General features: G+C 48.8%; 1 protein-coding gene across 1 annotated transcript; it reads right to left on the bottom strand.

Annotated features, from left to right (window-relative positions):
• Positions 1 to 502: 502 nt before the first annotated feature.
• On the bottom strand, positions 503 to 18,688 carry LOC112991387 (CMP-N-acetylneuraminate-beta-galactosamide-alpha-2,3-sialyltransferase 4-like). Its single transcript, XM_064524044.1, has 11 exons — positions 18,644 to 18,688; positions 10,463 to 10,559; positions 7,804 to 7,864; positions 7,093 to 7,149; positions 6,407 to 6,534; positions 5,423 to 5,486; positions 4,424 to 4,519; positions 3,609 to 3,801; positions 3,135 to 3,263; positions 1,484 to 1,630; positions 503 to 1,142 (listed from the first exon to the last, which is right to left on the bottom strand). The coding sequence occupies exons 2-11, from the start codon at positions 10,539 to 10,541 to the stop codon at positions 1,035 to 1,037; spliced, it is 1,062 nt and encodes a 353-aa protein (XP_064380114.1). The 5' UTR covers positions 10,542 to 10,559; positions 18,644 to 18,688; the 3' UTR covers positions 503 to 1,034.
• Between the last annotated feature and the right edge of the window lie 4,740 nt (positions 18,689 to 23,428).

Below are 23,428 nucleotides of genomic sequence, written 5' to 3'. Positions count from 1 at the left end.
CCAACATAGCCATTATATTAACATCAAATTCTTTTTCCAGTTAGAGACAGCCTTTTAGTGAGGCAGCGACTGAGATGGACTTACGACGATAGCAGGATGCGAAGAAAATAGCAATGAGAGAAGCAAAGAAGAGGAGACATAACCTAGATGCATCCTGGAAGGAGGCTGAGACCTATGATCAAAGGGCTGGCTTCTGACCCAAAAGATAGGGTGCCAGAGGTGGAATGTGAACAGGAGTCAGCCACAGACAAAGTGGAAATTTGAAGGGATTTCTTAAATGTGGAAGATCTTTAGCACACAAAATAGACCTGGCAGGCTGGCTCCATGCTCATAACTGGCTGGAAGAAACATCCTGAGCTATGGAGACCATGAAGAGGAAGAAAGCAGGATTACATGGGGTCATGAAGCCATGAAAAGATCTCAGAGGCGATGCTGATGTAATTCTCACCTGTCCCCACCAGAAATCCCCCTCACACAAGACAGTGCCAACCAAAGACACTCCTCGAAATCAGAAGCATTTTTATTCTCAAACAGAAAAACAAAAATTCCCACTTTCTCAGTGTATCCTGCAGACATGAACATTTCCCAACAATTAGTAAGACTGAAATCTCTGAGTGTTCAGCCCAGTCCTTTTCCAAACTGCTGGGTCTCTCACTCCAATCTGCTTAGGAAGGAGTTTGAAATCCCAAGGCGCACAATGCACTGTCACCCTCCCTTACCCAGGGGCTGGGGACTGACTTAGCATCCCAGTTGGGTGCTTTATACAAATAACCAGCAAGCAAAGGATGGCCATCTCCAAAACAGGAGGGGATTACCCAAGGCAGAAGCATTGTATGACACATCTCATCCTCCACCACAGCAGGCAGTGGTGAAAGCTGGAGGCCAGCAGCGGAAAGGACAAGTGCTCTCATTCCCAGGGTTCATCTCCCACCCCACATGGAACAGGATGTTTCTGCTCAAAAAAAAACCTTGAACAAAGGCAACGCCCAGCTGGGACAGCCAGCAGTGTCTGCAGGAGGACAGCAAGCAGCATCTCAGTGGTTTTGGGCCTGGAAGGAAGGGTTGGCTATGTCAGCAATCACCCCCTGCTTGATCATTTTCAGCAGCCAGTTCCTCTCAGCAGTTAGGTTGTGCTGAAACAGCTGCAGAGACAAGCGAGCCAGAGTTACAGCTTATTTCTTACAATGCCCCTCATGCTCCCCAAAACACCCTCTATCCCCTCTGACCCAGCTTCCACTGATAGGGCTGGGCAGGACCCATGTCACCAAACAAGGACAGGTAAAAGGCTCACTGAATAAGCCTGTATCTGCGCTCAAGGTCCTTTGTGGGAACAAAGCACTCTTTCTCCTGGCATGTCCCAACAGGAATTACCATGGGTAATGCTGGTGATAGCTACCAGAGCTCACAGATATCTGAGTTCTAGCTTTGTCTGCTAAGTTCCACTATGAAGAACACGTTAGTTTGAAGAGGATGCATTTACTACCTCTTTTTCCCGTGAGCGACCCATATTGTAATAATGTATTGGCGTAGCATTGTCATGGTTGCCAGGGTAACCAAAGCCTGCAATGTTGACCTCTTGGCACATATGGAGGGCTAAGTTCAAAGCAATGATTCCCGTGGTGGCGTATCTCTGGGAAGAGAAAAGAGAGAACAGCTGTTAAACATTTCAAACTCCTACTTTTACAATATTGACATCAGCAACCAACTGGCACCAGTAGCTTCCTCCACACTGCACAAAAAAAAAAAAAAAAAAAAACATAAATAAAACAGGACAGATGCCTGGACAGTGTTCCCAGAACTCAAGCAAGCAGCATCTTCTGGGAAGGTGCTGCAGAAAATGAGGGTCCAGGAGAATGTGACCTCTGGGATGCTAAAACACAGCGTTCCATGGAAACCAAAAGGTTTCAGATGGAAGGAATCAGCATTTTTGACAAAGCCACATCCATGACGGAGCCTGCCTGTACAAGGTTTCTGCATCTCTTTCTTTTCCATGTGCCTCTTTACATGTATTCTCTACTGGAGGCCTTCATGTGGTGCCTTATCTCTAATCCCAGCATTAAATGCCTGTCCTTGGCCTACGTTACAAAAATGTTCTTTGTTCATGTAAAGCTAACATGTCCATGTACAAACTCACACACTGAATTAAAAGCTTTGTGACTGAGCAGAACAGTAACCTCATGGAGCAGCTGAGCATGCTCTTGGTCCCCCAAGCCTAACTGAGCACTTAACATTCCCCACCTGGATTGTCCCACTTAGCACCTTTCAAGAATTTTAGCGGAGAAATGTGCTTTTTAACAGCATTTCTTCAGCAGTCAGGAGACTTGGCATATAGTCTCAGTCCAGGCCAAGAGTTACTGTATGACCTCAGAAAAGGTTACTTTGCCACATCAGGCCTTCAAGCTTCTCTTGGATTTGTTGCAGATTTTAAACGTCCTGATGGTGCCCGGCAGGCTTAAAGCTAACTAAAGACTGCACAGCACCATCACCAAGATTGTCAGGACCAAAGACGAGGTATCATTAGATTCATTAATGAAATAATCCTTCACCATGCAGTGAATGGGAAATTTGTGTTCTAGAAGCAGTGGGCATAAAAGCTAGCCTTAGGCCAGAATTCTGTTAGACTTGAGTGTTTTAAGGAACGCCAACCAAAATTCCTCTCATTTTACACTAGCTAATTATCAGTAATGGTCTATAGACAGGGAAAGCCTAGGAACATATGTGAAAGGGCTTATATGACAAAGCTGCTTGTCACAACAGGGAACCAGGCTGTGTGATGTCTAGAATTCTGGACAGAAGTGTAACTCTAAAAAGTGATTTGAATGCAGAATGGTAAAGGGTCATGGGGCAGACTGACAGGAATGGTGCACTAAGCATGAATAACATTGCAGTGTTGTGACAGGTTGGAAAAGTCTTCTGTTTTTTGGTAGGAGCAGTGATCAAAACTTGTAATATCATGCCGTAGGGAAAGACTGCATTTACTAGGGAAGGGACTCGCAAATCTAATCAATGGGCCTACTTTCTTTCCCCAACTCTGCTGTCCAAGATTCCTCTTGTGTGGCACTCAAGCAGTAAGGTATTAGACAAGACACAGAATATTGATGGTTGTCTGTCTGCTCTGCAGTGTGATATCATACCCTACTCCACGTTTTCAACTGCAGGAGTTTGTACGTTGCTTCATAGGTGACATATGGGTTGAGAATACGTAGGTGGGAGACATTCCCATTCCATTCCCAAGGGGGCTGGCGCCAAAACCCCACCTTTGTCTGTAGGGAAAGGCAGAGAGAAAGAGAGAGATACAAGGCATGCCCATGCACACAAGACAGTGCTATGATAAAGATCCCTGACTTAGCTGCAATCTATTGCTCTAGCTGGGTGCTCAGAAGGACTGATAGTCTGGCAGAGCAAAGAAACTCCAGGTCTCTTCTGCTCATGCCAGTGCACCTATCTGCAACGTGGCTGAGACTGGGGTGTTTCTAATTAGTGAAAAATAAAGTCTCAGTCCATTGTGCAGCTCATTAAATATTTGAGGGATACATGACTATTAAAGCAATGGAACATGTCATTCCAGATAACTCAGTTTCAACCTTCCCTCATTAAAAACATCTCACCTTATTCCTTGTTTTCAGCAATACCTCCCTCAGCCAGAGGAAATCCAGTGGCTTGAATGGGACAAACACCATCAGTGTCTCATTGTCATTGTTTTCCAGAGGGTTGGGCAGAGCCGATTCAGGGAAGAAGAGACGGATGCTGGTTCTCTCACCCACATCTTTCTTGTGCTTTTTTACTGGAGCATCATTTAATCTGAGAATCAAAGACAGAACAGCAGGATTTGTCCCTGGAGCAGTTTCAATATCACTTATTTCCAACCATGGAAGCAGCTGTGTGCTGTCAAATGCAAGATGGGCCATGTGAACTCTCATGAGGAAATGGATACACGTTATGGTCCAACGTTATGACCTGGTTCCACAGAACTGGGTACCTCACACAGATGTATGAATACTTCCTCCCCTTAATAAAGCGGCAGGCAGTGGTGGCAGAAAACTGCCATTTTTCAGATAGGAAACTGAGGCACACAGAAATTAAATGACTTTCCCAAGTCAGAGTAAAAATGCATATAAGGTTGCAATGAAATCAAAGATTTGGCACTGTCAAGGCCCAAACCAGTCGTGTAACATTGGGATTGCCTGCTACTCCATTGAGTGGGCCACTGAAGCTGGCTACCCAGCCCCCAGGGAACATACCTGTGAGTGAGTATGCTATAAATTCTGACTCCTGCAGTGATTGGCCATGAACTGCAAGAAAGTCATTAGATTACCTGAGCTGATGGATCCTAGATGTTACATTTGCCAGGCAAGAAAGACACATGCACATTATCACTCCTCAGTCTCTGTCTAAATGTTAGGTTCTAGTAAGAATTCAGTACCTTATGATAACATGGTGAGAGTCGATCATCTTCCCAAAGTGTTGGCCATGGATGGAGTACCCATTGCCGACCACAATACACCTTTGGCACTGTAAGCTGGCAAAAGAATAGATTCCAAGAGATTAAGTCCTTCCCTGGTAAGTTTTACCGTCAGGTTAGAGGAGCATCCCTGAGGGCTTGTTTGATGCCCTCAAGTAACTCCCTGGGTAGCATCAGAGCAGAGAAGCCCTGACTAGTAGGATTCTGGCTGTGTCCCAGACACATAGAGGTGGGACTTATCTTAGTGAGCATACAGCAATGGAGTGTCATCGACATGCTAGTAAAATTAAGTGGGACCTCTAGTCAGCTAGAAGAGAGGGAGGACACATGACACAGAGGAAATGGAAAGAGAAAGTCAAGTAGGGATGCCCAGTAGACCAGCAGTTCTTAACTTGGAGGGTTAACCTCTGCTTGAGGCACATGGTATACTGGGAAGAGAGAGAGCAAAAGGCCACAGAAAATTTCATTTAATGTGTGCTTATGACAGGAAAGAAGAGGGTTTCCAAACTCAAAAGTTTTCCGATAGCTGCAGCAGACAGTGTATTTCACTTCCTGCTCTCTCTGAATGTAGGCAGGCAGAACGAAGGGACGCATATAACTTTTCAGGCCCTGGACTGCCACATTTGTGATGGAGTTAGAACAAGAGAAAATGGATGGGACAGGGCAACACTGAGAACAGAGATCAGGACATGACAGAAGTTAAAGGGAGGAGGTGTGGATCTAGCAGCTTAAGTTCATCAGTATGAGAGCTGCTTGAAAGGGCACATTTAAAAGGGATAGAAAGAGAAACCCACTGAGAGAGGAGATGAGTGTCAGAAGGAGTGAGGCAGAAAGGACCGTGAAATTGAGGAATAAGAGAGATAACTTTGAAAAGCTTCAGCAGCCAGGGCTCTCAGACCACCTCCCACCTCCCTCGCACTCCTGCTCTCCCAGCACCCGTCCCCAGCCCAGTCTCCCTACCGCTCAAAGGGTTCAGGCAACTCCTGCTGTGGAAGAAGCTGCAATGTGGCAAAAGCAGAGAGAACTGAAAGACAAGAGGTAGTTGAAGAGTTATCTTCAAGGGATAAAAGTGGCCCCACCATGGCCAACAGGAGAACTCTTTTCTTCCTTAGGCTCTGAAGAGCCAGGTTTCACCCTTCCATAAAGTGCCAGGACACTTTACATGGGAGAGCCTGATCAAACACTGTTCTTGTCACAGCCATCCACCCAACACTGTCAATACTGAGGCCTTTTTCCACATAAAGGGCATGCTCTGTACACTCGTTGGGGCAGGGATGCCATCTAGGCTAGCTCTTCTCCATTCATTTTGGATGCTGCACAAATAGTAAGGTCCCCAAGAGGAATGATTCAGGAATGAAAGGCCCTGATACTGCCTTGTGGAAGAAGCACTCGAATCTGATCAATCTGCACACTGAGGTGTATCTTCAGTTTAAGAAGTTGGCTACCGCCCTGCTTTGTCAGAAGTTACCATAAGCAGTAATTCCCCAGCTGAATTTGCCCAGTCTGTTTCAACGCAAAGACAGACAAGTTACCTCGGATGAGCGCTATGAGCAATTGAAATCAGTCTGTATTACCTCACATTGAAAACAGCAAGGGGTACCAACGCAGTTATTCCCTCCCAGTTGATGTTTGTTAACTTCTGCAATGGGTCTTGCTCCACCCATAAGAGCATTTTTGTCAACCTTCCTCTTTCCATCCCTCTTAGCACAGCTAGAAGTTGGAGTTAAAGCACTATCCCCTTCCTCCATTATCACCATCATGGACTACGACCTTTCCTCAAAGCCATCCCAACCATTCAGCCTAGCCCCCCTCCATAAACCCTGGTGCCCAGCTATATTTCCATCTCCTCTGCAGCACTCAGGGAAGCTGCATCAGGAAGAGGCTCTTCAGCTGCACAGTGTCCATCCACAACATTATAACACTGAAGGCAGAGCACTGCAATACCTGAGCTCTGTAGCCCAAAAGGAAGTTTATGGAGCCATAGAACTTTTTCAAGCTCTCTTGTAAAAGGCCTGTCCATAAGTGAGTATAAGGATTTGGTGGTCAGGAAAGGCTTCCAGTGAGATTCAAACCTGCCAAGAGAGATTCAGAGCACCAGCAGTTCAGGGAAGACTGGAGCACTCACAGCAGTATCAGACACAAGGACTAACACATCTGAAGCAGGCTGAATGATGAAGGGCTTTGGAAAGCTACTGAGCTATCCTGAAATACTTCCCAGAAATGACCCACATCTTTTAAATATAATTCTTACTGCTCACTGTTTCTAACCCACCTTCTGAGCAGCAGTGATGGCATACAATTCCAGTTATGCTTTCACTTTCATTTATTCATTCACTTCATGACAAAGCCCACTCCTCCCTGTGCGCTGACCACTTCAACAGTGCATCTCTTCCTCTCTGTCCTTCAGAGGAAATTTTACACACGCATGTATTGCACCATTCTGCTGACTTGCTGACTCACTTGTAATGGAGCTAAGATGCCATTGTGCAACAGTGAGCTCAAACTAGCTGTTTCCTTTCCTGCATACATGCACATAAAGTCCAGCCTGCCAGTCTCCACCCATCAGCAGCCACTGAGCACTGAGTCATCTCTCACCAAAATTCCCCAGACTAAAAGCATAATTGACAAACCTTCCAAGAAAAGGTTTTCTCCACACAAAGCGTCTCCTGCAAGCACCAAGGCGCTTCCTGAAAAGAAACAGAGCTCATTTCCAGCCACCTCTTTTTCAGGAGGTCTTTGAAAGCAGTCCAGGATGCCAAGATGCAGGAGGGATTTGAGCTCTTGACCATATCTGTCCATAAACAGGCCCCCTCCAAAGAACATGTAAAGAGCTCCATATCTGCTCAGCAGAATCATAGAGTAATTTAGGTAGAAAGAGATCTCTGGAGAGCCAATGTCAAAGTTAAGTCAAGCTGTGCAGGGCCCTGACCAGTCAAATTTTAGAAAACCAGTGGCCTCAGGTGACCCGTGTTCATGCCTCCAAATAGGGACATGCAATGAAGATCACTGTGGGATGGCCACAAGACACTCTGACAGTGGTCTCTACCATAGTCTAGCTAAGACATCGCCAGTCTCATCACTATTGTTTCATCCCGCAATTTCTGTCTGTCCTGCCCTCAAGTCATTGCTAGGCAGAACACAGTCCTCCAAACCCCCAAGGATTCATGCCATACTGGGGGAGCTGTTTCTCATCCATTCTCATCATCTTGCTGCGTCACTTTGGAAGAAGGGTTGCCTCTTCCTTCCACAATGACAAATTGTTCCTCCTCCACATGCCCCACCATTTGCCCAGACCACAGTAGCATTGAGGTCAGAAAAGGGAAGGAGAAAAGATAACTTACCCTGCCTGACTATCACGTGACTTCATCACAGAGTAGTATAGGCTCTGCACATACAGACCTGCTGAAGGCAATGGAGAGGCTGAAACAGGCCACGCAGTTTCACAGCAACATCACTACAGCTAGAACCACCCCACTGAACAGCCCACAGGATCTCTCCCCCCAGACAGCATCACTGGAGCCCCTCCAGCCATCAGACCTGAAGACCAGCAGACCCTGCTCCAGAGTATGGGAGCCTCCAAGTGGCTGTATTTGAATCAGCCTCTTGCTAGCCAGAATTAAATGAGGCCTTCTAGTAATGAACCTTAGTAAATACACGATCCTGTGTCGCAGCAGGTAAGGATAGCTTGCAAGCTCTAAGACTCCTAGCACTCCAGCGATCATTCACATCAATCTGCAAAATGTGATAGTGCAGAGAAGAGAAGGGACTGACTGCAGTGCTCCTTGAGCCAGGTGAGCCCTCAGCCCCTTGGCACACTCCCTGCTTCTTCCATGGCCACAGGTCTACATACTGGACACAGCAGACAGCCATCACTTCAGTATGCACAACAGGTACATAAAAATGCCGGTGCCAGGCCTGCTGAATGCCTTCTGGGAGCTCCTCTTACAGCATCTCAGCAAAGTGGAAGATACTGTCCCCAAGTCAGGCTGACTAGGCAGTAAGAGAGTCTCTACAGCCTTCTGCCAACACGTCCAAAGCAATCACTGATTTTACCTGCCCAGTTACCTATACCCGACGCCTCATTCCCAGAGGCATGGGGCAGCAAAGATCTAATCAAAGGTCCACAAGGATCTCTATCAGCAGGTTACTGCCCTTGTCTGCTGAGGTCATGGGCCTAACAGGGAACCACAGAGAGAAGAAGAGCTCAGGATATCTGAGCATGTGCATGATCAAAAACTCAGGGCATCTGTGGGAGAACAGAACTGCAAGGCTTCCTGCAGGGCCTGAAATATGAGGAATCGACAACCCAGACACACTGTTGCAGCCCTAAGGAAGAGCTTTGACTTGGGAGAAAGGGCAGGATTTCCTCTGCGACCCATGGGGAGCTTTCATTTACAAAAGGCTCAGCTCTCTGTCACTTCAGCCAGCTGGCCACTGTGCCCATTCCTCCCACTAGCTTTACAGCGCTGTCTGTGGGCTCACGCCAAATGGAGGACGGGAGGATACGGATTTTCCAGTGTTAGTTTTGCTTTTTCTTTGGGGCTTTTAAACATTAGTAAAGATATTGTTCTGATTGGAGATAAAGACTTTTAATTTGACTTTTCTCAGTGCTTCCCATATTGTACCACGAAACAGTCATTACATTACTGTGCACCATGATGGCTCTTTCTTTTTTATGAAAATGACAATGGTTGTATCTTGGTCATTAAGCAGCAGTGATTTTTTCTGTGACAAACAATCAGCCTTTCTAATGATGGTATGAAATTAGAATTGGTTTTCTTTCTGGAGGGAGATCACAAGCAGTTACATACGCTCATACAGGTACTGCAGCAGTGGGTCTCTGCTGGACCTCCTACACATGCCACACAGAGGCTTTCATCAGGCCAGTTACTGTTGGGTTGCTACACACATACACACAACCCAGGTAAACACCCACCTTTGGACCTTAATCCTGCAAAGAGCGCAGCGGCATTTATCAGAGGGTGACTGCTAGACCTCCCACACACACACAGAGGAATTTAATTTGTGTATCACATACACAAACAGAAGCAGGTTAACCCTGTTCTAGCCTCCCACAGCCCTGTGCACATATACCACTGTGGATGCAGGCCTTGAACTGGTGTTTCCCAGTATGAACACTTTTGAAAGAAGTTATTCTGCAAGTATGTCCTTATCGTCCTTGCTAGAGATAGCATTTGCAGGGGGATGTAGGGGAGAACTCAGTGAATCAGCACTTGGTTGTTTTACTGTTGTGCAAAACAGTAAAGAGATTTTTACACTTTGGAAAAAAAGTCACCTTTTAAGATGCTTTTCTTCTCTCCATGCCCCCAAAGACATCCAAGATGACTTAATTTCCTAAAAATATACCCTAAACAGGCACAGCTAAAGCCTCTCAGGAGAAGTTCGGTTTTATTAATGACAAATCAAAGAGCAATGCCTGTGCCAGGATCCACAGGAGAAGAGAACGACTCCACACAGGGGAAGCTGCCTGTGGTGGGAGCGTTTGCAGGATGAGGCTCAACTTTTGGAAAACACAACCAGTGGAGAGATACCGAGCTAAAGGAGGGCACTGTGACCTGGGCCCCTAGTCTGGTTGCTGATCCTCCCTGGAAATGAGGATGACAGCAGCCAGCCCTCGGTGCAATGGCAAAGGGCCGAGAAGCCAGCCTGCTGCCGCCGTTCTTGCACCTCTGGGCCCATGCTTGCACCAGGCACACTAGCATAAATCGGGGGAAGCAGGGAAACGGTCCCTTCTCAACCACCTTTTCTTGTCCGGAACACATAAAAGTTCACAAATGCCCCTCATCTCAGCCTTTAGGGACACCTAGGGCTGTGCATGTCTGATTTATGGAAACAGATCTCCTCCCTCTGCTCTTCCACCACCTTCCATTTTTGGGGAGGCCTCCAGTGAAGATACCGGGGCCTGGAGGGGCTTCTCCCCCTCTGCAGCTCCTAGCACAGCAAGATCCTAGGGCTCAGCATGGACTGAAGTTTTCTTACCCACAAACAGCAATATCACCAGGTTTTTCCACTGGAAAAAAGCCAAGGAGAGTTTCCCCACTAGAGATCTGGCATTCATGCTGTCTTCATGCACATCCTGCAAAAAACAGACAATTCATCAATCAAAATAGGGGTGATAAGGAGTTGTGCCATGAGGCTTTTGCCCAGAGCTTTCTCAGAGACAGGCAGACTGGCTGGCCCCTAAGCCTAGACTTCCAGACACCATGCCTCAGTCCATATAGCCCTGGTACCTACCACACTGCCTGCCAGCCCACTGAGACCCACATGCAAAGAGAAGAACGGCCATATTGAGTCAAGTCCTTCACTTGTCATTTTACCGGGTGCTCCTGCCAGTCAAGGCAACAGATAAACTGGAACACCCCTCATGAGACAGATGTCCAGGTCATCTTCTGCAGGTCACCGCAGGAAAGCCCCCGCCATGTCCCAAGCCCCAGAAGTAAGCTCTGAACCAACCACAGTGATCAGGATCAGAGGTGCACTAACCACAGCTACACCACCCCCACTCAGCACTGGGGAGTGTCCAGCATTGGGCTCACTCCCACCTGCCTGCACAGGATGCTGTGGACACACCTAGCAAGTCCACTAAGCACCTGAGACATCTTTCACAGAGACGTTCCCTTCCTAAGGCCTTACAGTTTGTTCCTCTAACAACAGAAAAGAGAGTCCACAAAAAGGCTGGTTTGCCTGCAAAGCAATAAAGTCCTGCAATCAATCCTCACAAGCCAGGGAGTTTGTAGTGTTTAGGTGCCTGAGTTTGACTGACAGTCTTAATTATATAGGGACAGCACGGCAGCTCATATAGACAATTGCTGGCTCAGGATGGTAAAAAACAGGAATAATATCCTCCTCTCTTGAAGGGATGGTGCAGAAAGTAAGAGCTCAGCTTACCCATCTGATGGCAATCATCTAATTATCCTCTGTGAGCAGGGGATACAAATCCCTGCTCAGCTGGGGAAAGTGCCCTGTGGTGCTTTCAGTTCACCCCCTTTCTCCTTCCCCCTATCCTCTGGCCTGAAACTTTAGCTTTGCAAGGCTAATTAATTCATCCAAGCAGATCTCCTTGCTCCCTGCCACACAGCTGAACCAAGGTTGCCCCTTGAAACCCAGGCCATGTGTCTGCTGCTCACCTGGGCCGTTGCAGGGAGCTCGGGTGATCACCCAGCTAAGGGCAGCACCTGCAGTGCATTAGAGCTGGCATTAAAAGGGAGGTCCGGATTTGCCTGATGTGCTTTGGGAAAGGAGGGGTTTTTTTCTGTGTGGGCTTCAGGGGAAGGAATGGGGACTGTTCTCCAGGAAGATCTTAAGATGCAGTATAGGGAGGCTCTGGCTGCAAGCCCACTCTAGGTGTGAAGCCATGAGCGGGCTGAGTGTGTGTGTCCTTCTCCGGCTGAAGGATGGGTTCCTTTGCTTAGAAATACAAGGAAGAGGAGAACTCTCTTTCCTTGCAGACTCACGCTGGGCTTTCAGTTAGAAATGGGGTGTCTCTTTCTCCTGTTCTGTTGCACTTTGCAGGCAAAACTAGGCACAATGCTGACTGCCTCCAATCAGGCCTAGAGAGCAAATCCTCAGGACTGAGCAGCAATTCATATACTTGCAACTTCCCATCCCCTTAATTTGTCCCTGGATTTAATGCCAGCCCTGAAGTGCAACTTCTAGGTACTCTCTTGCTCCTTTCTTCTGACCAGGAAATTTCTGCTGGGCTTTTCTCAGGGCATGCTAAAGCCAGGGGAGGGCAATGGGGTACAAGGAGTGCTAGGAGTGTTGACAAAGGCACCTTGTTCTCTGCCTCTACTGCCTTTTCCAGGGGCTGTGATTCTGATCAGCCCTTGGGAAACAGCTTTGGGGTGTCCTGCTCCTATTCTCTGCTTTGCTGGCTGGGAAGAAAAATCCCCCTGTCAGTGTTTGCAGCTGCATGGGGATCTGCCTGGCTCACAGAGCAGGCCCTGGGTGGGAATGATGCAAGATGTGAGGAGAGGGGCACGTGCTCATGGGGGCCATGCACAGCCAGGCATGCCACCACAGCTACCAGTGGTGGTCCTTCCCTCCCAAGAGCCCCTTTCCAGGCATCGTTGCCGCTAGCAGAGGCACGCAGGTGCTGCTCTTTCCTCCAGCCTGACCTGGACCTGCCAGAAGCTGCTCCTAACCTCCTCGAGCACTGCCCGGTCCAGCCCTCTTCCCTATTGCTGTCAGTAAAAGAGAGGGGGGAGAGTCTGATAGCAAACTCTAGCCTCTGTCCTGCATGCAGGTGTGAGCAGACAGACCTGTAGGAGGTCGAGGACAGGCAGTTCAAGGAAGGTCTCTGGTTGCTCGATGCAATGCAACTGAGCTGCTTCTGGGTTTTCACCAGCACCTGGTTCCTTGCATTTAGCAAAACAACGACAACAGCACGTGCAGGTATGCACGCTCACCCAGGCAGCGTGCCTCCTGCCTGCCCAAGGACTTCTCTGCCCTGTTCTACTTCTCTCAAACCTTTCCAGTTTCTTTTCACAGAAGCTTTTTCTTTTTCTGTGTGATACTTTTTTTTTCCTTTTCCCTCTTAATTAAAGTATTTGTCTCCACAGCAGGAAACAAACTATGCAGCAGACAATCTTGATATATATTTTAAAGGAGGAAAAATTATTTAGCAGAGCAATTATCTTCAGTACACACAGAAACCATCACTAGCCCTGTCCCCAGAAACCAGCAAAACTGTGAACAAAAGAGATATGAGGGACGCTACTCATATAGAAGCTAGAAATAAGTGATGATTATGTTTTTAATTCCATGCCTAGAAATGAAGGGCTACATTTTTGGCAAAGAAAAAGCCATTCCTTTTCAAACCTAAAAACAGGCGCTTTTCCCTAAAAAGCTCCAAGAAATGGGGAGTAGCTGAACTCTTTTGAAAATCTGCTGCTTAGTATTATCACTGGAGAAAAGCTGGCTGCTAAGCAGTGGTAAACATCTACTTTTGTTGAAGTTTAATTGGGATCTGAGTGCTGCTGCAAATGTGGTCTGGATTGTGAGTGCTGATTGTATCTTGGGTTTGGAAATCAGTCCCTAGTGCTATGCTATATGCCTTCCTCAGCTGTGCACGTGATCTGAAGGGAGAGTAGTCCATTTAGTTCTGTGCCTCAGTTTCCCCACTTGCAAACTGGAGATTATCACAATTCTCTTCCTCCCAAATAGGCTAGAAACCTGAACTCACTGGCACAGAGCAGCTGCTGTGAGTCACTGCAGCAGGCCAAGAATAACATAAAAATACCTAAAGACATGAGCCATTTTCTGTTCTTCAGAGAGCAATTGATTAGTTGAGCTATACTGGGATTTTTGTCCATCAGAGACTGCAAACTTGGAAAAAAAATGGCCTAGAAAATGAGAGTGCACTCCCTCTGATTCTCCTTCTTTCTTCCCACACCACTCCTAGCCTCTGCCTTCCCTTGCTTCCCCCACCAAAAAAATAAAGGAAAATCAACTCTAAATATTGTTTCTCTCACATCAGCCCAGCAGGAGAGGCAGAAATCAAATTATAACCACTGAAATAACCACCCGCACTCAGTGCCAGGAGGGCAGGTGAAGACAGGAGAATATTTTGTTTTAGGTTTCCAAAAAAAAATCTATCTTTATTAAAATAAACAAACGTGAAAGAAGAAAGAGAAAGAAAATCAATCAGCTGGATTTAAAACAGGAAGATATCAAGCAAAGAGTGCTCCATCCAGAGAGATGGACGAGAGCTGCACAAACCAAAACCCCTCAGTCCCTCTCCTCTTCTGGAAGAGGGTTTTGTTTTTGTTTTTTTTTTTAACTTCCTCTCTTAATTCTGTGCATTTTCTTCTGGAGATATTTCTTGCTACTTATGGAAAATTGCTAAAGAGAACTTTTTTCCTATGGGGATGATGGGAGGAGGAAAAGCAGATCCATCCACCTTGTGCCCACTAGATAATTCAAGGGGACTGCGCTCTGCCAGATTCCTACAGGATCTGGCAATATTTTGGGCAGAACTTGCTGGTTTTATCCCTCTTTAGTTCAGCAGGAGTTTTCTACAAAGATTAGATAAATACTAGGATTCTCATAAACAAATATTTCTGAGGAGACTTTCTCTCCTGCATGGACTATTCCAGAAAACAAAAAAAAGCCCAATATGTTGCAGTCTTTCTGTTTGTCTCTATGGCTCTCCTTGGTTTTCAGCCAGAGGATCAGAAGCTTCAGGAACTAGCAGACTTGCAGATTCATTTGCGCTCTCCCAAAACCCAGCTGCTGCCAGCAGGGTATTATCATGCAAGACCTGCACTAGGACTTCCTTCTGACTGGTGTGTATTTGAAGACTGTCTCTGCCTGCAGGAGCTCAGGAGGCAAAGCCAGACTAAGCTGCAGCAGTAGGGTCTGAGCAAGCCTAGGGAAGAGGGCAGCTTCCCTAAGTGGTCCTAGGTTGATGCATTTTGTGCCTACAGATGCTGCTGCTCAAACTAGCCCAAGAGCTCTATTGCCACCTGGCTAAGCACACCCAGGCCCTTCGCAGGGTGGCCTGTGCAGGCTAAGCACACCTAGGCCCTTCCACCTGGGCCTGTGCAGAGACAGGCATGAGGCACACCAAGGCCAGTGAACCCCGCGTACAGCTGTGAGGAGCCATAGCACAAAACATCTACCATGCATTTTGGAAGAAACCAGCTCAGGGAGTCTCTGGGCAGACCCCAGTCCCCGTGGTGCCAGTTCCCGAATGCGTGCTCAGGCCCATGTTGTGGCACTACCTGTGCTCATGGTTCCTCCTTTCCCAAGGAGATCAGGTGCTCCCGTAGCAAGCGCCGGCGGCTCACACTCCAGGCTGTGTCCTCAGCGGGGGCAGCAAACCACTTGGGCGTCACGGCCCCTCGCCGGCCTCCCTTGCACACCTTGCCCCTGGAAAGCCACTGTGCCTGCAGCAGCTTCGCCTCCACGGAGGGGTTAAAAATCCGGTTGAGCTGCAGAGGAGGCTTAGCCGGTTTTGCGCTCCTGCAGTGCCATCTTGTGCTTTCGGTACGCACTGCAGAAACGCTCCAGACTGCCAGAACTTGCAGGGGCCGGGGAGGCAGCAAGGAACTGGCGAGCTAAACGCAGTGTCCCTGGGCGTCCCTGGACACCGCACGTCCCAGCTCCTGGCACTGACCGTCCTGCTTGCCCAGGAGGTGGCCCAGGGCAGGAAGTCCTGTGCCGGCCACATCTACACGTAAGCATGCACCGAGATGTGGTCACAGGAGAGCCCCATGCCGGGATGCTCTCTAGAGCACAGATGTGTGACTGCTCCATGCTTTGCAGAAAGTCAGCTCAATGGCTATATTATAATTCAGTTTGCGAGACCAGGAGGTGCCAAGGCCAGCACAGTATTACTTCAGCTTGCCATGGTTTAAGGAAGGTGTGTAATCATGGACCTGAAGGACCCACAGACGCATTCATGGGGGAGTTTGCAGGGAGCACCCCTGCAGGGTGTGCACCCAACCTGAAACGAGCACCCTTCCCTTGCAGCCGCCCCTGTGCCACCTTGCCACACACGGGCATCAGCTGGGCAGGCCTGCATCTGGCATATGCTGACATGGGCTTTAATCTTCCTCTGCCAGCGTTGCATTATCTTTAAGCAGCTGCATAGAAAACCTACAGATGATTGCATGGGGCTGTGGAGGGGTGAGACAGGCAGGACACATTCCCTTTCCAAAGAGGCCTCTGAGCCCCTATGTGGCCATGGCTATAGAGCCAGGGTGCAGTGCGAAACTGGGGGTGAAAGCCAGAGACAAAATGTTTCAGCAGGCTCGACACTGTTCAACATACAGGACTGAAATCATCCCGTCTCACAGGGCCATCAAAGGCTAGTGAGATCTGAGAGGGTCTAGCTCTGGCTTCCAGGCAGGATCAGCTCAAAAGCAATCTATCTCTGACCACAAAGCCAGTTGGGTGCTAGCTCAGCCATCGCTCTCATCCCCTCTCACACAAAGGGTTTTTCTTGCCAGCTACAACCAGAAGCAGCCCTGTTTCCACGTACATCTGGACCTACAGGCAGGCTGGGGAGGTGCTGCTGCCACTGAAATAGCTCGACTCACTCGAGCAAACAGGGGACGCAAACAACCTAGTCCCCCACCAAAGGAGCCATGGAGTGGAAAATGGAGATTTTGCCCTACGCTGCCCTCTATTTTGCCTGAAAAATTCCTCATCATGGAAATTTCCCAGCAGGCCCTTCTCTCTGTTTAATAAGCCCTGCTCCAGCCGTGGCAGGTCCTCAGCTCCTGTCAGCAGGCACTGTGCCACGTTGTTAAGCAAGTCCATGGGAGAAAGCGCTCATTAACAACACCAGCAAACGGCGTCGCGAAGCCTTGACAGCACCTACGGTGACAGCTGCAAAGTGCCCCAATAAGTGACGGCGGCAGTGACTGGTATGCGTGGCATGGTCCCCAGGCCACCCCAGGGGAGCGCGGAGCTGGAAATGGGGACATCCAGCAGCTGGGCTGAGAAAGCAGCAGTCTCCTGTACCTTGCACAGCATGGGAAGGTCAGGGTGCTTGGGGACGCAGGCATCGCTGCATTTCCTTTGCTTGCTGATGTCTGGCACCCCAATGGGAAAAGGCACCTCAGGGTGCTGCAGCTTTTTCACTCTGGAGCCAGACTGATTTCGTGTGCCCTCTGCTGTAATCACAGGTCCTGCCTCGCCATGGTGCTAACACTGCACGCCACCCGTTCCCATTCCCCCAGTATGCTCCAGGGCACGACTCCAAATAAAACCGTCCTTCAGTCCTCGTGTTTTCTCCCACTGCTCTGATTTCAGCTTTCTGGGCCCAAAGCTTCAGCAGTTCATCCTGCCCTCTGCAGTTCTAGCCTCTCTTTACCCTGAGCCTTACAAGCAAGACAGGTGAGCAGGCCCTGGAGCCTAACCAGCTCTGACCTATTCTGCAAGGCAAAAATGAGCCGTCAAGGCAGACCCACAACCACACAGGATCCACGTGCACAAACTGGCCCAGGAAGAGCCGATGGCTCTCATACATCCAGGCTATGCACACGCCTTCTGCTTCTGCCCTGCCTGCTGTGGCAGCACAGGGTACTCCTGGCTTCACAAGCCCTTAGTTCTGGCTTTTGCAGTCTCCACAGCGCAGGTGGAAAATAAAGCATTAGCGAGGCAGAAAGTGGGGTGAGAGGAGGGGTCAGGTCCGGGAGCAGAAGGGTGTGCGACGCTGGGTGCACTGCTGGCGGGCCGTGCTGGGGCGCACAGAGCTGCAGAGCCTGCCGGGGCTCGCACAGAGGTCTGCAAATCCTTAAATCGGCGCCTGCAATAGCTGCTCCCTGAAATAGCTTTTCCATGGGGGATCCAGAGGTGGGCTGCAGCCTCCTCTTCATCGCAGCCCTGACCCTAAGGATACCTGAAGCTTGACTGCTTGCAGGACATCTAGCAAAGGTCCCAGCCCCCTGCTTTTTCATCCTGCTCGAGTTTAAGGGCTTTCCTCCGCTGGAAGTTGTGGTAAAACACAGGCCTGCCCTGTCCACTCTGCAGCACGGAGGCCTGATCCGTGCTCCCCGTTCCCCCACGCTAGGGCACTGCTCAGCCTCTTTCCATTTCCCTGCCTTCATTTCCCTCACAGGTGACCCCTCAGGTCCTTGCATCTCCCAGGAAAGGATTTGCATTTGCGTGTGTCTCAGGCCTGCCAGGAGGACTAAAAAAAAGCCTTAAAACTTTGGGTTGGGGGGGGAGGGCTCCTTTCCTTGTGCTCCAAAACCTCCCTCCCCAGTCAGGTCTCCCCCAGATGGAGTCAGTCACAGCGGCATTTCCATCCCCCGAATTACAGCCTCCCCCAGGAGGAGCCCAGCCCGCGTGGAGGACAGTCCCCGCTGGCGACGCCGAGCCCCCACAGGCCCCCGTGAGCCCAGCTCACTGCACAGCCCTGCAGCGGCAGCCCCTTGCCGTGCCCCAGCCCCTGAGGAGGCGCAGCCCCGTCCCCCTTTGCCTTTCCCTGTTCGGAGGCCGCAACCGAGGCCTAGCCAAGCCCCCAGCGGCACCTCCGGGCCGGGGCCTCCGGCACAGCCTAGCTGCTGCTAGGCGCCCCCGAGAGTGGGCCGCAAACGCCAGGGCAGGGCCTGGGGTGCCCGGGCCGCCATGCCGCCCTCCCCTCACCTCAGCGCGCCCGCATGGCCCGTCCCCACCCAGTGCCCACCCGCAGCCGGCGGCGCCTACCTCCAACACGGCATCAAACCGAGTCCCCTGCTCCCCGCCGGGGGTCCGCCTGACGGGGCAGCCGGTGCCACCTGCTGCAGGGGAAGCACCGCCGCGGGGCCGGGCTGGGCCTGGCGAGGCCTGGCCACCACCGCCGCGCACCAGGATCGGGGGGAAAAGCAGCGCTTCCTCCCTCCGTGGATGGAACTCGCCGAAGTTCCTCTGGGGATCTGCAGCTGCGAGCTGCCCTGCGGCCCGGGAGTCCCCCGGGGAAGTTCATTTCGCTCTGTCCCCGTTGTCCAGTCCCTTCCCCTAATGCGGCAGCCCTCCTTTCCCAGCTCCCTGAGATGCTTGTGAGGAGCAGGCACCATCCCCCCGACGTAAAATGTCGTTTCTCTTTACATACAGTCTGTCTTGTCTTTTCAAGTGTCTTCTCCACACTCACAATCACTAGAGACTCATGTTTCTTTTTAAACCAGTGGCCAGCAGGTTCCTGTTCACATGGCTCCCAGGGCCGTGGCTTTCGAACAACGCTGGGCGTCTCCATGAAATCGCTGGAGGTGACAACAGCGACCCATAGGGAGGGACTGGGGGGGAGATGGACTTTGCTAGGACGCTGCTCTTCCCGGCCACACTTCTGCAGCAGCCTCAGCTTTCCTTGGAGATGGGAAGGCAAGGGGGTGAATCACCAGCCCACCACAGATATGCGCCAGCACTTATATTTATGAAAACTGGAGAAAAAGCAGAGGGATGAGGTAGGATGACAGTGGGAAAGCCAGAGGGGAAGGTGATCTCTGGGAGAAATTCAGCCAGAAATCCTCTTCGGTCAAAGCTTTTTCACAGAAATTTTGACTTTTTAGCAAACTAACAGAACCAAACTATTTTGACTGAAAACTGGAATAATTAGTTTTGGAACCATAGTTTTGCCCCATATTTATTCTTTCCTCTAACACTAAAATGCTCCAGCTGGATTACACTCACTACACTACATCACTTTGGTTGGCCATGCTGAGTTATTACTTTTTAATGAAAAAAAGATATTTGGGAGAAAGTAGGTTCTTTCAATCAAATAATAAAACCAAGAATCTGCCTAAACCTGATCCTGACAAAAATTTCTACTCAGAGGAAATTTATGCCAGTGCAAATGGATATAAAAAGTTATTAGAGTGGAATCACACTATTTTACATTCATTTTACAGTGGTCTACACAGCAGCAAAACCACAGTCAAAATTAGGGGCATTCATACATTTTCATTTCTTCCTTTGCTGCTTTTTCTTACCTTTTCTACTCTGCTCCATCTGGAGGAAGTTTTCCAGCTAGGCGTGCCTGGCAAGGAGTCAAGTGAGGAGGAACGCCCGCAGGCCGGCCCTCTGCTCTGGCTTTGGGTGACGAGGAGGAAAGGAAAACAGAGTCTATTTAACCTCATGCTCTTTGCTAAAGTTTTATGGAAGAGGTGCTATGGTAGAGAGGGCAACATTCCTCCAAAGGACACCTCCCATAACATATTCCTTCTGCAACTGAAAGCCAAAAACTTCCTGTAACCAACTATTCTCTTAGTCCCTTCTGTACTTAAGCATATGTTTAATTTGAAATCTCGTTGACAACAGTAGGATGCAAGTATTTTTGCTTGGATGCTCTCTTGCTGTGGGTGTTTAGCTACCAATCAGCCCTATCCCTCTTCCATCCTCCGCTTTGAGTCACACTTCCCAAATTTTGCTGGTGTTGTAGTTTATTTTAATAGATTGGAAAGAGATCCCCCTTTAGACTCACTATGCTGCAATCAGCTACCACCTAGCTAGGAATTGCTGGATTGCTGCCTTTCTGCGTTCTCTTTGCATACCCAAAAAAACCTGCTGCCCAGTTGCACAGTTTCCAAGTGCTCCCCATGCCCAAAAAGGTGGCAGGCAGCCCTGTGCCTTCTCAGCATCCAGCACTGCCGGAAGGGCCAAGTCTGTTTGCGGTGTTTTGGCTCAGAGGCAGAGAAAAACACAGCTTTGATTAGAGATAAGCAGGATGTTTTCCATTCAACACTTTCAAAGAGATATTAGACAGGATCAATGTAGCAACTTCTCTTTAAACACCATCGGCAGGAGACACAGATCCAGAGTTAAGAGGAAAACGAGCTGTCTGACATGAGAGTACAGGCCTTTGATTTCATCTCATCCCTGTGCCAAAACAACCAGCCCCTAGGAGTGCACTATGCTTTGGTGCACGTAGCAACATCCTTTTGCGGCTTGGAGACGTTGCATGGGAGGGGGGCAAACCACAATTTGCCCTATAGTAGCTGCATCCAAGCAGGGGGTGAGGTCTGAAGCAGCAGTTTGCAATCACGTACCAGCTCCCAGTGGTGATGGGCACTGCTGCTAATTGACCCTTCTTCAGAGAGGGTTAAGCCCTACCAGGACAACCGGGAGCCTTTGTGAGCCTGTTAAAACAGGATGTCTGCATTAGGGCCAGAACAAATCACTGGAGCAGACAAAGCCCAAGGGCTCTTCCAGACATCTCCCAGTGAATCGAGCTGTTCTTAGCTAAGTTATTTTCCACTTGCTGTCTACCAGACATTACTATCCCATACTGAAACCAGGGTAGCCACAGTCAGGCTCAGCACAACCAGTCGATCCCCCCACGGACATCTGTCAGAGCCCTCGTTCCCCAGCACCACGTGGAGAGGCAGAGGAGGGAGCACGAAGGCTCCGTGTGCAAGCTGGCAACCACCCACTTGCGTCTGCCAAACCTTCCAGCAAGCTCCCCCAGCCCAGATGAATCATGTAGGTTTGGTCACACCACTGCAGAGCGTCACTACTTCAAATCATGAGATTGATTTAAAAATAATAAACAGTGATAAATAATAAATGTTCACTTCCTTTTCCTCTCTCCAGGGTTTTGGAGGGTTTTTTCTGAGACTTTAGAACTCCTATTTTCATGTTTTTCTCTGCAACTATCATGGCTAAAATTTTGCATTTGCTTTAGCAAAACCATATAACTCCCTCTTCATTAAAAGGTTCCAGAAATACAGCTTAAAGCTTAAACAAACAAAGAAACAAATATCTTTAAATCTGCAATAAAGCCCACCAGAACAGGCTACAGTAAAAGGAACTCTTTGTCTAGACAGTTTGCTTGCCTATAAATCTGGTTATCTTAAGGTGCAAGTGGAATGGGTATAAATTGACATAGGGACAAAGAGATGTTATTTTAAGTCCTTTAAGTAATTCGTGCAACTTCAGCAGAGGGTCTTTCTGCCTGCAAAACTTTCCCTTTGCAACACTCCTTCTTGCTTTTTAGGCTGTGGACACTCGTCCCCTTCCCCTTAATGCGAAAGATTTGCAAATAGACCGTAATATGGATGCGGACTCAGGCTCCCCACTAAGCTTGCAAGTAGGGGTACCAGAGGCAGACGATACTAGCTTGGGCACGCTCCAAGCTGACATATCCTGTGAAATGAGACTATCCACTGCAGACTTACTGATTCTCATCTCCATTAGCCCAGTCATTTCTGTGCTGCTGCCTATTTTGTGAGCCAAACATGTCCAAGTAATAGGAAGTAAAGAGAGAATGATTTTTCCCTGTCTTTTTAATGCAAGAACTGCGGACATCAAGTTAAATTAGCAGGTGATATGCTGAAAACAAAATAAGATTTACAGCTTCACACAGTGTGTAGTAGAACGCTGGGACTATTTGCGGCAAGATTTTTTGGATGCTCAAAGTTTGCAGGAGTTTAAAAAGTGACTAGGCAAGTTCATGGAAGAAAATTCCAGTAGGAGCTAGCAACCACAAAGATCTCCCTGCACTGCAGATTGCTGGAGGCTACAACAGAACTGTATGACTGACCTATTCATATGCATTCCCTAAAGCATGACCATTGGTCACTGCCAGAGACAGGATACTTGGCTAGATGGACTTTTGCTCTGACCCAGTCCGGTCATTCTTATTTCCTTGTTTATATTGGCATATCAGCACCTGAGGGAGGAAAGATCTGTGCCACCGAGAAGTTTCTCTACTTTCAGAAGAGAGACTCCTCTGAAGGCTGAATCTCATCAGGAATCTCTGGAGGGGCCCCGGGATGGCAAGTCAAGGGTGCAATGACTGTCTGAACTGGAAAAAAAACAAAACAACAAGCAGGGTTTTAATAGACAACACTGTCAGGTAGCTTGGATGGAAAAACACATTTCTTCTATTGGCTCCACAGCCTCAGCCTGGCAAAGAGTGTGACTGCAGATTGTGAGTGTCTGTTTCCTTTTCTTTGTTTCCTTGTTGTCTTTTTTAAACAATCTGCCAATTCATCATTAAGAAATTAAATATTTTATAGCTGCTGTGATGCTGATGACAGGTGCCAGATTGATTGGTTCTGGCAGAGGAAATTTGCTGCTCATTTCTTCCCTTTGCAGCTATAAGTTATGTGCACAGGGGTAGAAGGAGGAAAGAGCTGAAGTCTCCAAGCTGTCCAGATCTGACCCAATAGAGAGTTTAAGAATAGGTACAATCTGGAAACATTTTGGTGCCAACAAAAACAACCAAGAAAAAAAAAACAGCTAGAGTGGCTGTATTTGCCAGTCCTTTATGCAGCGGGTGGAAGAGGAGAGTCCTTGGCATGGCTACCAGAGATGTCAAGGTTGCCCCGACTTACAGCACCTCCGGGAACAGCACAGTTTCAAACCAGCCACAGTCCTCCAAGAGCAATAATCATGTAACTGACCTGCTAGCCTCAGGCTCACAGACGTTAATCTCAGTTCTGGACTCTGCCACAGACTCCCTGTGTGGCCCTGAGTAACTCACTTCATCTCTCTGCTGTGGAGGTTAATACACCT

The sequence above is a fragment of the Dromaius novaehollandiae genome, chromosome 20 (genome assembly GCF_036370855.1).
Source record: "Dromaius novaehollandiae isolate bDroNov1 chromosome 20, bDroNov1.hap1, whole genome shotgun sequence".
NCBI classification, from domain to species: domain Eukaryota; kingdom Metazoa; phylum Chordata; class Aves; order Casuariiformes; family Dromaiidae; genus Dromaius; species Dromaius novaehollandiae.
This window is presented reverse-complemented; position numbering and strand designations above follow the sequence as displayed.

Excerpts from the sequence above, each read along its gene's own strand:
- LOC112991387 (XM_064524044.1), bottom strand. The coding sequence starts at position 10,541 with ATGAATGCCAGATCTCTAGTGGGGAAACTCTCCTTGGCTTTTTTCCAG. Across the intron at positions 7,865-10,462 it reads GGTGATATTGCTGTTTGTGG|CAGGTCTGTATGTGCAGAGC; the intron begins GTAAGAAAACTT and ends CATTGCCTTCAG. Across the intron at positions 4,520-5,422 it reads TTGCCTGAACCCTTTGAGCG|CTTACAGTGCCAAAGGTGTA; the intron begins GTAGGGAGACTG and ends TTCTTTTGCCAG.